The 16,145-nt window shown below is 40.8% G+C and overlaps 1 gene segment (V, D, J or C); it reads left to right on the forward strand.

Annotated features, from left to right (window-relative positions):
* Positions 1 to 15,360: 15,360 nt before the first annotated feature.
* Positions 15,361 to 15,860, forward strand: LOC128099370 (immunoglobulin kappa variable 1-16-like). The segment is given in 2 exon segments: positions 15,361 to 15,415; positions 15,538 to 15,860. Coding segments are annotated over 2 exon segments (378 nt in total).
* Positions 15,861 to 16,145: the final 285 nt, after the last annotated feature.

Consider the following 16,145-nt stretch of genomic DNA (forward strand, 5'->3'; position numbering starts at 1 on the left):
TCAAAGGGACTGAAAGAACACAACACTGAGGGACCTTCTCACCGAAACACACTGTCATGGGGGTGCTGTCAAGGTCCAAGTTCAAGTGCCAGATGTTGCTGGATCCTAATGGCTCCCTTGGGGGAGGGCAGATGTTGCTGGATCCTAATGGCTCCCTTGGGGGAGGGGGTGAGAAGGTGTGGGTCAATGGCGCAGACACCTGGAGTCAGTTGAAGGCAAACAACAAACTCATTTATTTAATAACAGGGAAGGCCTTATTGTAGTGATATTTTATTTGTATGTTAATAAATAAAGTTTGCCTGGAGATCAAAGGGAATAGCAAGCCATTTTAAGGTAAACACGAAAGTCAGGCAGTGGTGGCAAATGCCCTAATCCGATCACGTGGCAAGCAGAGTCTCTGTGTTCAAGGATGCACTAAGGAACAGCCAAGTGTGGTGACACACGTCTTTAATTTCAGTACCAACCACAGAGACCTGGAGTTCTGTAATGACAGGCAGTGACAAGGAAGTGAGGTAGCTGGGCTAAGAGCAAATGAGAGGGCAGAACAGCAAGGCAATAAAAGCCTGGGTAGATAGGAAGTAGCTCTCTTGGGAAGCTATGGTGGTGTGGTGAGTTAAGGCTAGCTGGTGGCTCTCACTATTTTCCTGATCTTTAAGGCTTTCACCCCTATATTTGGCTCTGTGTTTCTTATTTAATAAGACCACATAGAAATTCATCTACACCTTATATAACCTTCTCCCAACACCCATTCTGTGCCACAATCTGGTGGCATTGCATGGTCTCCCTTATTGGATGACCATAATCAAGAACATTGACAGTGACCAGGAACTCTGACAGCTCCTGTTGCTAGGCCTTCAAGCAAACTACAGGTTGGCTCATAAGGAAGTACATTATGTGCATGCCTTGGCAACTGGTTTGAGCCAGTTTCCTTGACTTTATGGGCCTGTGTTACTACACAGAAGGACATGTTCTGGGGTGCACTCTGGCACTGATAGATGTTGGAAAATTAATACAGGCCTCTAAATGCCCTATCTTCTTATCCAAATACATTTTTATATTATGTATTCTCAGAAGTATAACAAGAGATGCAAAGCAATTGGAAGAAAATAATGAAATAAAAATCATAAATATATCTTTATATGTTTGTTTCAAACCTCATATATTCTCTGTTTCTATAATTTTAGGATCTAGAGGAGATGTTGTGCTAACACAGACTCCACTGTTGCTGGCCATCACCCTTGGAGAGTCAGCCTCCATCTCCTGCAAGATGGGTCAGAACCTGCTACACAGTAGTTAAGTTGGTACCTGTAGAGACTAGGCATGTCTCCACAGCTCCTGATCTATAAGGTTTCCACCCATTTTCCTGGGTACCAGACAGATTTGGTGGCAGTAAGGCAGGGAATATTTCCCTCTCAAAATTAATTGGATGGATGTTGATAATTGGGGGGCTTATTATTACTTTCAAGGTATACATCTTCCTCCTCTGGTAATATACTTCTGAATAAAATGTTCTGTGCTTGGGTGGGTGGCTGCCCTCACGTTTTTTTCTAGAGAGCACAACAGATCCTTCAGGCTCCTAAAAGAGACGAAGGCTTATTCACTCATGGGGAGTGTTAACAGCTGCTGCATTATCAAGGTTGCATTGAAGTTATCCTGGTTTCTCTGTCAACTGCTATGCTGGTTGTAAGTAGCAAAAGGCAGCAGAGCCATTTGCATTTTAGAACAGCCAGCATGAAGGAAGAGATAGATGACTGGTATGTCTTCTTAACTGTTCCCACCTTGTGTCCATGCATAGATTATGTGTGTGTGTGTGTGTGTGTGTGTGTGTGTGTGTGTGTGTGTGTGTGTAAGCAGAAGTTTCTGTTCTGCCAACAGCTCCCAAATACCCAGCAGCTGCTTCCCAAAATACCACACAGAAGCTTATATTAATTATAAATGCTCAGCCATTAGCTCAGGCATATTACTGACTAGCTCTTACACTTAAATTAACCCTTAATTCTTATCTATGTTTAGCCATGTGGCTTGGTACCTTTTCTCAGTTTGACATTCTCATCTTGCTTCCTCTGTGTCTGGCTTGTGACTCCCGACTCTGCCCTTCCTCTTCTGAGCATTCTTAGTTTTCTTGCCCTGCTATACTTCTTGCCTGGCTACTGGCCAATCAGCATTTTATTAGACCAATTTGAGTGACAAATCTTTACAGTATACAAGAGCATTAACCTACAGCATTTCCCCTCTTTTGTGTTTAATTAAAAAGGAAGGTTTTTAACCTTAATACAGTAAAGCAAAAATAGTTATCAAGTAAGAATTACAGTAACAATATCCAATCCATTTGCATTTCACAAAATTAGAGAAAAAATACTTAATTGTCTATCTTATTTTGGTGAGTCTAAAGTTTTGTATCTAATTTGTCTTTTATTATAACTAAAGAAAACTATAACTATCTAGTCTTCAGCTCCATCAAAGACTCCAGAAGGATGTAATGTTACCTAATGACAGGGACATCAGCCTGCCTGGACAGTCACCCAAAGTTCCTCTGCAAAGAAACTCTGCAAAGATGGGGCATCCATCTTCATCTCACAGGCCTAGTGTGTCTGAAAGACTTATCTGTGAAGCAGGAGTTTTGAAGGACTGTCCCACCTTGTCTTGGCAAAGTTCTGCAATCACTTTCTTTTGTGTCCTACTTGTCCAATTTGTACAGCATACTGTCAGCAGTCAAGGCAGGGCCACTTTCTTTGTCCACATGGCTAGCTTTTTCCATAAAGGAAACAAACTCCAAACTCCATATGGAGTTACTTTGATGCCCATCATCCTCTTTGAAGCAATTGGTGATGCCAGGAACAGACATGTCTCACTGTCAAGAAAAGTCAAAGTTCTTAAAACATTTTAAATGCAATTGTGTAGACCCAGTCTCTACTCTCTGTCTGTGGCTCCAGGGTATAGTGCTGCCATTGTCTCCAGGCCAATCATGCCACAAGCTGACACTGGTACCAGTAAAAACTGGTCAGACTCCAAAGGTCCTTGTAAGATGTTCCGTACATGATTTATCTGGAATCCTCTCATGGTCAGTGTCAGAGAAACTATGGTAGATTTCAAGTTCAGTGTCAGCATCCTGAAGCCTAAGGACAGCGCACCTCACTACTCTCATGGAAAACACAATATTTCTCACAACATGCTATAACCCTGAACAAAAGCTAACTCGGCCTGCTGAAAAGACACACCAGAAAACACCATCCTTTCCTATTTCTTACAGATACACATGGGGCTATGACTCAAGCAATATGGGGGAGTTTGGTTTACCCCAACAGACACCTGAGCTGAAACAAGTCACTGTTTCATATCTTATTTTCAACTTTACCCATACTGATTTTTCAAAATTTATAGATAAAATTTGGAGATAAGTCTATTTCTTCCTTCTACAGCTTTATATGTTGTGATCTTTCAGAGGCCATTAACTAGAAGTTTTCTAAAAAGTCTTTGTGATATAACATCTCATAGGGAAAACAGATAGCTGTAATAGACACATAAGATTTTTTTTTCTTTTTCAGTCAATACCATCATATTTATCTTTTACAAGTTCTATGAATTAGGAAAGCAGAACCCTCTGTGAAAATCTAGGGGGCAGGTCAGAACTGTAGAACTTAGTAGGCTGAAATAAAAACCTTAAGTTGCCCAATGAGAGATTCCTAGCCAAACGTTGAGGAATTCGATCCCCAACCAGTGACCATGGATTTCAGAGATGAAACTAAGATTAACAGCTGGAAAGATCCTCTTTCTGTGTGTGGATTTACACAGCAAGTGTGGTAGAGCAACTGCTTCTAAAACTGAGCATCTTTCATTACCCAACAAGGTCTTAGGATGTTTCCTCCCTCATCTCATTTAGATGTAATATTGCATTTTGAAATCTTCCCTTTTAACTTAGAATTCCCATTTGTCAGGATCATTATCCTCTTAATGGTTTTAGGAGAAGAAAGAAGTATATTCCTTCATGTTTTTGTTGTACTTATTCATACAACGTAGATCCTGCTTCTTCTTCTGAGCATAGAGAATAGAGATTACTATTAGAGTTGATAACATCTTACTGATTTTATCATAATTATTCATGAAAATTTTTCTTCTTTTTTTAATTACCATGCATTTTGTACCAACGGGGAAATGTGTTTATGAAATAATGCTGTGTATTATGGTCATATGAAGTAACTTGCACTGATTTTCTCCACAGGACAGTTTCAAGTGAGAATTCAAGTGGAGTATCTTGATTGTTAATTCAAATGTTGAACAAGGATAGGGCAAAATGACAGTTGATACCTCTTCATTATATTCATGATATATCGTCATATGCTTTATATGCTTTGAAATACATTGTTTATACTCTTTCAATCTTTTTTGGTTTATATGGTTAAGTAAAAGTTATCTATAATATATAATATTATATAATATTGATAATATATGATATATAATAATCATCCTGATATTTAGTCATTACCCAAGTTCAATACTCTTGTGGTCTCTTAAGGACTGATTTCTCCACAGTCTACATGAATCCTCACTTTTATGGAAACCTTGTCATGAAAAACCAAAAACAAGAGACTGAATGATATATATATATATATATATATATATATATATATATATATATATGATAACAGGAAGGAGAAAAAAGAGAGTATAGAGCGTATATAGGACAATGAACTGAAGGGTGATATGTGCATGCATGAATATTCAGCAAAATATCTTAATGCTGTTTTATCTGTTAGTGGAAAATTTATATGATCTACTGTTATTTACACCTGAGTGTTCTTACAGAGTTAGATTTAGTATGTCATATAGAATGACCGTTCCTGTGATTTGTAGATAATATGCCTGGATGCAATAAGTATCAGAATCTTTGTAAGCTTGAGTCCATGAGTAAGTGAATACAATCTCTCAAGTGTTAATAAGAGTAAGTGTGTGTTTGTATGTATGTGTGTGTTTTGTGTTTCCATAGATTAAGCTGTAATCCAAGCAGACATTCCATAGGATTTCCAGATTTTCTAATACATGGACCTCTGACACTTTATTATAAAATCATGGCCTTATATACTCAATACCCCATAAGTAATAGTAAATTATACACTGATATCATATTTGTCCAGAGCTGAAAACAAGAAGATATTTTTCAACAATTTTTCTCTCAGTGGTAGTCCTTACTTATGCTTGGCTCTTCTCAAACACTGTAAATTGCATATTTTTGTAGGAAGATCAATTCCATGCAAGTCTGAGTTCAAAACTCAGTTGTAGCCTTGCACTGATTATCAATGACTCCTCAGTTCAAATACTAAGATTGAGACACCCTGATTTGTTCCTGAGATTCCTGACATTCTGGATGGATAAGAACAGCAGAGAGATGAACAATGAGAACACAGAAGGAGGGACAAGTCCTTAATGGGACAATGTATTTGTCCTTCCCAGGTTACCCTCAGTGCTGTCTCCTGCAGAGCTCTCCTTGGAGAGGCTACTAGCTTTTCAGAGTGCAACTTACCCTTCTCTATTTCTAGCTCTTTCCTAAGTATACTTCCATATACTCTTTGTTGCCTCCTGACCTCTACAGTCAACTCAAATGGCTTGGTTCCTCTCTCCCTCTTTCCATCTATCTTCTGTCAGCTTTGAGACATTTACTTCACTTACAGTATAGTTTGACTCTTAAATTCAGATAAGCTTTCTTTCAAGTTTGTTTGTAGGTGATTTTTATTTTTTTTAGATGATTTTTATTAACAAGACTTTCAATCCAAAAGAGAAGATGCCTAATTTCTCTCATTCATTCAATCCTTTACACTCTGCAATTCCTACTTCTGCTTTCTCATAGCACATATATGTCTCCAGTATGGAGCTGTCACTTCACTAGGTACAACTGTCAAATGAAATCACCCGGTTTTCAAAATTCTAAGTGTTCTTTGATATTGTAGTTTTAAAGAGTTACAAAACACCATTGTGAATTAACTTTGAATATTCTCCCCTACAATACATTATAAAAATGGGGCATTTTATCAAATTGTCAAGACGTTAAAAATTCTAGTGTGATAATAAGAATTGCATATCAAATATTATTGGAAAATAGAAAATTAAGATAAATTGTTTGTAGGAAAAAGCAAGTCAGAAAACTGGATAGGTTTTAGTAAGTGAGACCATGGTAGGCATATTGTCTGGTACAGCTCAGTACTGGGCCTGTGGCTTACATATTTTGATGGGAACATTATGGAGTTGGGATTGTACTAAGAAACAATATGAAAATTGGCATTTATTTATTTCTAATAATTACAAACTCCATTGCTTGGATTTGAATATTATATGACCTGGTATAAATGCAGACCCAGAGAGAAGAGGTGTGTTAAGCAAGATTCCAGTTCTATAGTTTGACCTGATGGTTAGGGATAATAGTGTCAGATTGCAATGTGGCTTGAATCATATGTTAATTACCTCAGGAGAGTACACATGAATACCTGAGGTTATCCATGTTCCCATAACATACTTGGGGTGATTTGAGGGAAGATAGCCATTCAGGGAAGGGCATGCTTTTAAGAAAATTTGAGCTGTAGAATATGCAGTGTAAGCACCTGAGAGGTAGATGAGGCACACTCAGTAAAACACTGTGAAAGGATCAGCGTTACCAAACCCTTAGAGTCTTGGAGACTTCACTGTACATCTGTAACCTAGAGAGGCAATAATATTTCTCAGAGAAGACAACAAAGAATTTCCCAACAGTTCCAGGCTGGCTAAAGCCTTCCACTGGCTGCTCTGATGCCAAGCAGCTCAGCTAGGTGAAAGACACTTGGGACCAGCCTGAGTCCTCACAGTCATGGCTTGTTGAAGGCATCCGTAGGTCTGCCTTGTGGTGCTGGGTGGGGAGGTGCCATTATGTTGAGTAATATATGATGGAGAAATGAGAGAGAAAGAGAAGCTTCATGTGGTGTGGAAAGAGGCAGATCTGAAGAAGCAAATGTGGTAAGGAGCAGGTTGAAGTGGGTGGCCTACTTGCCACCCAGGGTCAGGGTTATGTCTGGGCCTAGGAAACTGCATAGGGCCATGTCTGGGTCTGTGGTCCTACCGCAGCTGGGATCTGTGTTGGCATCCATGCCCTGTATTGCCACCAAAGGCCACAAGGATGCTTGGGGTCTGGGCTGCCACCTTTGGCCATTTTGGTGTCCAAGGGCCATGCCACCACTGGGACCATGCTGATCTTAGTGACTTGTGCTGCCACCAGGGGACATGATGACATTCAGGTCTGAGCTGCTGTCAAGGGTTATGTCTGGGTCCATGGCCCTACAACAGCCAAGGTCTGTGTTAATGTCCATGGCTTCAGTAGCTACTGAAGTCTGTGCAGATGCCCAGGGTCTGATCAGCCAACTGAGTCTGTGTTGATGTCTGAAAGCCAAGGTGCTAATTGGGCCATGCTGAACAGAGTGACCTATGCTGCCCCCTTGGGGCTGTGGTGACATCTGAGCCCAGGCTATAGTTTAGGGTCATGGTTGGGACTGTGGTCTTGCCACAGTCAGGGTCTGTGCTGATGTCCATAGCTCCTGTTATCTCCAAAGGTCATGCAAATACCTGGGGTCTACACTGTCACCTGAGGCCAGGTGGAGGTCTGAGGGTCAGGTTGCAGCTGGGGCCATACAGATCTGAGTGTCCTGCACTACCTCTAGGTGCCACAATGACATCTTGGGACCAGGCTGAGGCTGAGGGCCATGTCTGGGTATGTGGCCATACTGCAGCCAGGGTCTCTCTTGATGTCCTTAGCTTTTGATGCTATTGAAGGCCATGACGATGCCTGGGGTTTGGGCCACTATCTGGGGCCATGTTGGTGTCTGTAGACAATACTGCCACTGGGGTCATGCTGATCTGAGTGTCCTGCATCGCTACCTGAGGCCATGATGGCATCTAGGCCTGAGATGATGCCAAGGACCTTGTCTGTGTCCATGGTCCTACTATAGCTGGGATCTGTGTTGACATCCATTCCCCATATTGCTACCAAAGGCTAGAAGGATGCCCAAGGCCTAGGCTATAATCTCTGGCCTTGTGGCATCTGAGAGCTGGGCTGCCACCCAGGACCATGCTTTTGTCTGGGCCAGGTTGCTGCTGAGGGCCCTGCCTGGGTCCCTGGCCATTTTAGCCAGGGTCTGAGTTGATGTCTGTGGTTCCTGTTACCACTTAGGATTGTGCAAATGCTCAGGGTCAGGTCAGCCACCTGATACCATGTTGGTGTCTGAGGACCTTGCTGCTGCTGGGGCCATACTAATCTGGGTGGCCTGTACTGCCACCTGAACCATGGTGATATCTGGGCCCTAGCTGCTGCTCAGGGCCATGTCTGGTCCATGTTTCTTCTGTAGCTGGGATCTTTATTGATGTCCATTGCCTGTGTCACCACAGGGGCTCATAGGAACCATGCATGTTGAAATCTTAGCAGTGCCGTGCTGAGCCTCCCTGTCTCTCATTTGCTCTGGTAAAGTTGGCTCTGCCCTTGCTGGAGGGCAAGGCAGCAGAGAGATGGCCCCACCCCTCACCACAGGTGTGGGAGAGTTGGTCCTGATGGCATAGGTGAGGAGAGCTGGCTCCACCCCTTGCCGGAGGGGGGCAGTCCCTGTGACTAGGACTGCCCAGCTCAGCTACCACCCAGAGCCACACTCTAGGCCTTGGGTTGGCTGACTCTAACATCTACCTTAACGATGACCTGCTGGAGAGCATGAAGGGACTGGTCCTGCAGAAAGAGAGCTGCAGGATCTCTATGACTCAGGGCAACAGCATTTCTGAAAGGAGTTTTGGTGAGGGTCCAATGATGATTGTGTCTCAGATGTCTTGAACTAGTGAAAGCAATGAGCATTTGTGGGTGGGACTGGATTGGACAAAAGAGCATACTGCTGGACATATCACAGCTCTCAATGCTGCCACAGAGACAGGAAAAATGGAGGAGTGGGGTGGCTTTTTTTGTTTGTTTTCAAATACTCGTTCTTTTGAGTAGTGGTGCAGGGGTGAGGGGTATGGCACAAAATCAAAATTTTCTTATAATAACAACCAGGAGCCAGATATTGGGGTAAATGCTGAAAGATCAGAGAGACAAAGGAACAAGCCACAACCACTTCTCACCTTGCCAACTCCCCGAATCCTCTGACTGAATGTCTCTGAGTCTTCAGCTGAAAGGCCTCAAGTTCCTGTCTCCTTATATGCCTTTCTCTGCCCAGCCACATCACTTCCTGTCTCAACCTTTCTAGTGCTGGGATTAAAGGCGTGTGTGCTTCCCAAACACTGGTAGCAAAGGCATGAGCTCACAAGTGCTGGGATTAAAGGTGTGTGCTACTATTTCTTTTAGACCTGATTAATCTCATGTAGTCTAGGGTGTCCTTGAACTTGCAGAGATCCAGATGGATCTCTGCCTCTGCCTCCTGAGTGCTAGGATTAAGGGTGTGTGCTACCACTGCCTGGCTTCTATGTTTAATCTAGTGGCTGGCTCTGTCCTCTGATCTTCAGACAAATTTTATTTGTTAACAAGTAAAATAAAATATCACCACAGAGGGGAGGATATGGAGGAACTGGGAGATGAACATGTAGATGTAACCAACCGTCTTATTCAATAAGAAACACAGAACCAATGCAAAGATGAAAGCCAAGAGGTCAGAGCAATAGCTAAGAGCTGAAAACCTTACCCTTCACTGTCGCTGTACGTCTCCGAAAGAGACCTACTTCCTGTGTCTGTCTTTTTATTATAGAGATTCTGTTCTGCCTTCTCATTGGTTGTAAACCCAACCACATGACCTCCTAGTCACTGCCTGTCTGTACAGACCTCCAGGTCTTTTATGGTTGGTATTGAGATTAAAGGCATGTGTCTCCAATGCTGGCTGTATCCTTGAACACACAGAGATCTACCTAGCTCTGCCTACAAAGTGCTGGGATTAAAGGCGTGCACCACCACTGCCCAGCTTTAGCTATGTCTTGCTAATAGCTCTGACCCCCGGGCAACTTTATTTATTAACATACAAATCACATTTCAGTACAAATAAAATATCACTATATTTCCCCTTTTCTATTTTAATAAAAAGAGAAAAAAGGAAAGTTGTAACTAATATAAGAAAAACTATATACAAAAGTACAATAACTATATACCATATATACAAGCAATAAATACCTAAACAATGTCTAGTCCATTTGTATTTGACAAATTCAGAGAAGATAATTCCATTATCTATCCTATTTTGGTAAGTCCAAAATGTACCTAATTCACTTTCTATCCTAACTAATCTTCAACTCCCTCAGAGACCCAGGAAGGAAATAGTATTATCTAATAAAAAATAAAAACAGGAAGTGCATGCAAGTAGCTTCCAAAAAAAATGTGAGTTGACAGAAACAGCCAGCTGCCTGGACAGTCACCGAGGTTTCTCCACAGTGTTGGGGCATCATCTCCAGCCTATAGGCTTAGCGTATCTGACAGACTCATTTGTGAAGTAGGATGTGTACAAGGTCAACAGTTCAACCTCACATTGGGTGAAAGCATTCCATGTACCAGAAACACCTGAATTCCACTAGTGTCTTGTCATGATTCAGGATTTTAAATTCTGGAAATTGTTGATTTTTTTTTTTAATTCAGCTGTCCTTTCTTCTTGGCTATGTGTGTGTGTTGCTTCATCTTAGCATCCTGTTCTTCTCCATATCCCTCTATTAAACGCCAGTCTACTATTGAGAGTTGTGAGTTTAGATACTCTTCAAGAATAACTGTTTCAGCTGTCATTCCACTGCACATCAGAAGCCATCGGCCCACTGTCTGTTCAGCTGCCTTCGAAGAAAAGGGCACTGTACCTTTTCCGAATTGCGAAGGCCACTTCAGGGATGGTGCCATATTGTCCTGGCCTCAGAAGATGCCTTTTGATAAAGCCATAACTACACTTGTTTTGGCAAGAATCAGTAGTCTTTGTTTCGTGTCCTGTCTGTCCATTTTGTCCTGTTTGTCAGCAGTTGATTTGAGGATACTTTGTTGTCCAGTGGTTAACTTTTGCCACAATGAAAGTTAACTCCATATGTAGTTTCTTCAATGCCCATATTTTTTCAGAAGTAGATTGGTACTGCCAGGAGCTGACATGTCTCATAGTCATAACAAAAAGGAAAAATTTTCTAAAGTTATTAAAACATTTAAATGCCATATTCTGTAGATCTCTGAAGGGTTTGAAGATGACCTGTCTATCTAAAATATATCTGCTCAATTTTGAAAACATACTAATATTACTACAAGTTCTATTATAATGTCTAACTACTAACTTTCATTTCTTTATATCCTAATAGTCGGTAATAATAACATTCAAGGATCAGAAAATTGCATTACATTGTTAAATGAATGATATAAGTACAATTAGAAATATACATATAGCATTTTCTAACAATATCAATTTCAATATATATATAATTTGTACAATCCAATCCAATGTAAAGTATTTAAAACTAGTAATTGTCTTTTTCTTTTTCTTTTCTTTTTTTTAAACAAGAACCTTAAATCTAACCTCCTTTGCTTAGCCCTTTTCCTAACCCTTGACAACAACTTGTAACCAATCCCTCTAAACAATGAAAATTATCCCAGACCTAAAACCCATTAAAAGACCAAAAAACCACCCTCCCCACACCACCTCTTTGGGAATGTGGGCATCGTATTCTTAAAATTGCTTCCTGCTGGGTATGGGCGAAGGTATCTTTATTCTGAAAAGAAAAAATTTAGGTTAATTGTCAAACTCTAGGAAAGGTAACTATATCCTCTGTTATCTAGTCTGTGTATAATGCCAAAGTTCAGGGTTTATCTCAAGTCCTTATTCAAGTAGTCTTTGAAACTGGATCATCTCAGCTAGCCCTCTCAAAATTGCTCTGAGCACTTTGTAGTCCAAAGCTGATCTGGTCTATCTTAAATATATCTGCTCAATTTTGAAAACATACTAATGTAACTAGAGTTTTCCTGCCTTGCCCACAGTCAGGACAAATCTCTGTCACCCACCAGTCCCACAGCTGCTCAGACCCAACCAAGTAAACACAGAGACTTATATTGCTTACAAACTGTATGGCCGTGGCAGGCTTTTTGCTAACTGTTCTTATAGCTTAAATTAATCCATTTCTATAAATCTATACCTTGCCACATGGCTTGTGGCTTACTGTCATCTTCACATGCTGCTTGTCATGGCGGTGGCTGGCAGTGACTCCTTCTGCCTTCTTGTTCTTTCTTTTCTCCTCTCTGTTAGTCCTGCCTATACTTCCTGCCTAGCCACTGGCCAATCAGTGTTTTATTTATTGACCAATCAGAGCAATTTGACATACAGACCATCCCACAGCATACTAATATTACTACAAGTTCTATTATAATGTCTAACTACTAACTTTCATTTCTTTATATCCTAATAGTTGGTAATAATAACATTCAAGGATCAGAAAATTGCATTACATTGTTAAATGAATGATATAAGTACAATTAGAAATATACATATAGCATTTTCTAACAATATCAGTTTCAATATATATAATTTGTACAATCCAATCCAATGTAAAGTATTTAAAACTAGTAATTGTCTTTTACTTTTTGAACAGGATTGGGGTGCATTGTGGGAGCCCACAGAGTTTTCCTAGTGAGATCTGTGCTTGCTTAACCAGCAGGACTGCATAAGAGGATTATTGGACCATGGGCCTGTGTACCACATATTTGGAAGGGTCTACATTTGGCTGAATCTAGCAGAGGGAGGTCTTTTGCTTCACCCCTTGACATTGCTATAAAAATCCCTTTAAAATAAAGTTCTGAGATGGTGGGTATTGATCCAGGTCCTCCCAAAGCTATCCTGTGTTTCTGTCTTTCCTCTTGTCAGATAGGCCTATCATTCTACCTAATATTTCTTATTCCTCTCTCCCCATAGGAACCCTGTAAAAGGTGGGGCTGTTCCCCCACAGTGCATGATGTGAAATCCCCTAGAAATCAATAAAGATTATATTAATATAAAAAAGCTTTTCTTAATAGGAATCCTTTTTTTCCAGAGCTTAGAATGTGTCCACAGAGTGAAGAAAGCTCATGCTCCTGTGAAAACTCAGACAGAGGCTTTTCCTAGTAGATTCCATCTCCCTTGACCAGAATCTATGAAAACACTTAAATTCCCCCAATTGTAACAGAGACCACGATGGCAGAAGAGCTTTGAACCATCTGTGGAAGCAATTAAACTCCGGGATAAGTGTGGGATTCCTGTAGATTCCAGGGCCTAGAATATAATGCTATTTATTCTTCCAACAAACTGCCACATTCCCTGAACAATGGGCACTACCTTCCATCCCTCCCATAATTACAATCACTCTTTATAGCTCAACCTCCTCTCTCTCTACTAGAACAATATATTGATTATACTGATCTCACTCATGTACTTCAGGATGTCCATACTATCTCAAAATCACAACCCAACCACACCTGCCAAGGCATTTAGACATGTTAACATTCAATTTCTAAGTTAAGGAAACTAAACTTGGATAGTTATGGAAATGTTCAGTGAGATCCATTATCCCCCAACTAGTAACCTACTAATCATCTCCTTAAAACCTAACATTTTTGAAGAAATAAAAATCAGGACTATTTATTAAGTAACAGAGGAAGAAGACACCCAAATCTCAAGGCCTACAGATTTTCAGTATGTATGAGTTTGAGATTACTGAGAAGTTGTTGGATTTATTTTAAGAACGTGTCTATGTTCACAACTGTACCATCAATACACATTTTCTTAGGAAGTTATAAACCAGAAACAAAATTATTTATTACTGAATCCAATCTAAAGGCCATTGGTAAAGAAAAGTTGAATATTTCTGGAATTCCCTTCATATTTACACACAACATTAAAGGAAGTGTGGTAAGAACGCAGATCCCAGATGCCCTATAAAATAATGATTTGCTTGATGTTTGAGGTTGAGAAGAACTGCCATCCTCGTCTTATCATCCACGGAAGTGTACTGAATGAGGCTTCCTCCAGATCCTGGGGTTATCGTGTGAGAAGGCAGAACTGTCTTCTAGACCTCAAAGATCACAGAGAGGCAGAGGTACAGCAGTTAGATATCAGCAGAAAGAGAGTGAAGACACACCAGCATTCCTAATAACCCAGAAAAAACTATTATGTGGTACTCCCAATGGGGAGTGTGTCCTGTATGCTGAAGAAGCTGCTTGAATCCTAGGTGTTTGTTCACACCCATCACTCACCACCAGGTGGTGGAAAATCAGCAGGGTCAGGCTCAGGCTACCACACTGTCTGGCCTTTCACAGCTATGTTTCTAAAAGGCCCTCTGGATTCCCAGGCTCCAGGACAAGGGTACTGAAGACTCAATAGATTCTACTTCTTATGGCAAATAAGGCTGGATGGCCAAGGCAAAGACATAGATACGTGATCCATGGTATTCAAATATTTGTGTTATGAGGATGCACACACATTTCTGCTGCTCAGTTTGTTTGCAGACCGAGACACACATGCAGAGAGTGAGGCTGCCACCTAGATTAGGATAATACATCCAGTTACTGCTCAAAAGTGAAAGGTGAAAATATCATTTGTAATACACAGCAGAGCCACATATTGAGTAGTAATGTTTTCTGTTATAGTTTTCAAAACTGTCCTCACTAGTCAACCCTTTATGATTAGGAATTATGGGAAACAGAAACAAATGGTAGAAAAGAGCAAATATGAAGGATCCAAAACTGAGAAAAAATAAAACCCATTTACTCTGTGAGGATGAAAGTACCTCCAGTTTCATAAGGGATTGGAACCCCGAGTGACATATGCTGTGGGATCAAGGTGTTATATGTTGACCTACTGTGTAACTCCTCTTTGTACCATAGTAGGCATGGTTAACACTATAAAATATTACTTTTTATAAATCATTAAGATGGTCCTGATAAATTATCCTTTCAATTTAAAGAAATGACTACTCCAAACTCACAAAGAAGAAAAACACTTCACAAGAAAAACACAATATTTTTAACAGATCAGAATTATTTGAGTGAGTTAAAGATCTAATAGTCCCTTCTTTGTTGTATATTCCCTTACAGCAGGATATTTGTCTGTATTACCCCCAAAATATCTTTGCATTTTATTTTTCAAAGTGGAGCTTAAATACACTAGGAATGTCATGTAACTTGAGAAAGAAATGCAGTCTTTGGAGGCATGCATATGGTCTGACTTTGGGTATCTAGGAACCATGGGCTTTTGCCAAGCTGCTGAGATGAGCAAGTCTTGCAGCTGTGCCCACCCTAACTGGTTCCCAGTGATTTGCATGCACTCACTGCACAGCCTTGAGGACTTCTTCATATACCAGTCACACCCTGTACAGTTGTCAGTGCAGTCAGGACCCAGCATGGACATGAGGGCCCCTGCTCAGCTCCTTGGGCTCCTGCTGCTCTGTCTTCCAGGTAAAAATGGAATATAATGGGAATTTCACTGTTACACTGTGATTAATGTTGACTGGCATTTGGGAGCACTTCTTTCTTACCATGCTTAAGTATGTGAGTATTTATTATGTCTTTATTCCTAGGTGCCAGATGTGACATCCAGATGACCCAGTCTCCATCCTCTCTGTCTGTGTCTCTGGGTGACAGAGCCACCATCACTTGCAGGGCCAGTCAGGGCATTAGCAGTAATTTAATCTGGTTCCAGCAGAAACCAGGGAAAGCTCCTAAGCGCCTGATCTATGCTGCATCCACCTTGGCAGATGGGGTCCCATCGAGGTTCAGTGGCAGTGGGTCTGGGACAGATTATTCTCTCACCATCAGCAGCCTGGAGCCTGAAGACATTGCAGCTTATTACTGTCTACAGTATGCTCAGTACCCTCCCACAGTGATACAAACCATAACATAAACCCCCAAGGAAGCAGAAGTGAGAGGCTGGGCTGCCCCAACAGCTCCTCTCATGAATCACTCACTAAACTGTTTCTCACAGGTCACAGGATTTCTATTAAAGCTCATGGAGATTCATTTGTTTCGATAAAAGAGGATACACAGTACTCTCAGGAACTTTTCAGATTTAATATTTTCTTTTATTCATGTATCTATTTCTTCTATTGTATCTCCATTTTTGAGCTTCTCTCCTCCATCTCATATATTCTGTTGGTAAAAGTTGCCTCTGTAGTTCCTGTTTTAATTC

The sequence above is a fragment of the Peromyscus californicus genome, unplaced genomic scaffold (genome assembly GCF_007827085.1).
Source record: "Peromyscus californicus insignis strain IS unplaced genomic scaffold, ASM782708v3 Scaffold_6__1_contigs__length_162567912, whole genome shotgun sequence".
NCBI classification, from domain to species: Eukaryota; Metazoa; Chordata; class Mammalia; order Rodentia; family Cricetidae; genus Peromyscus; species Peromyscus californicus.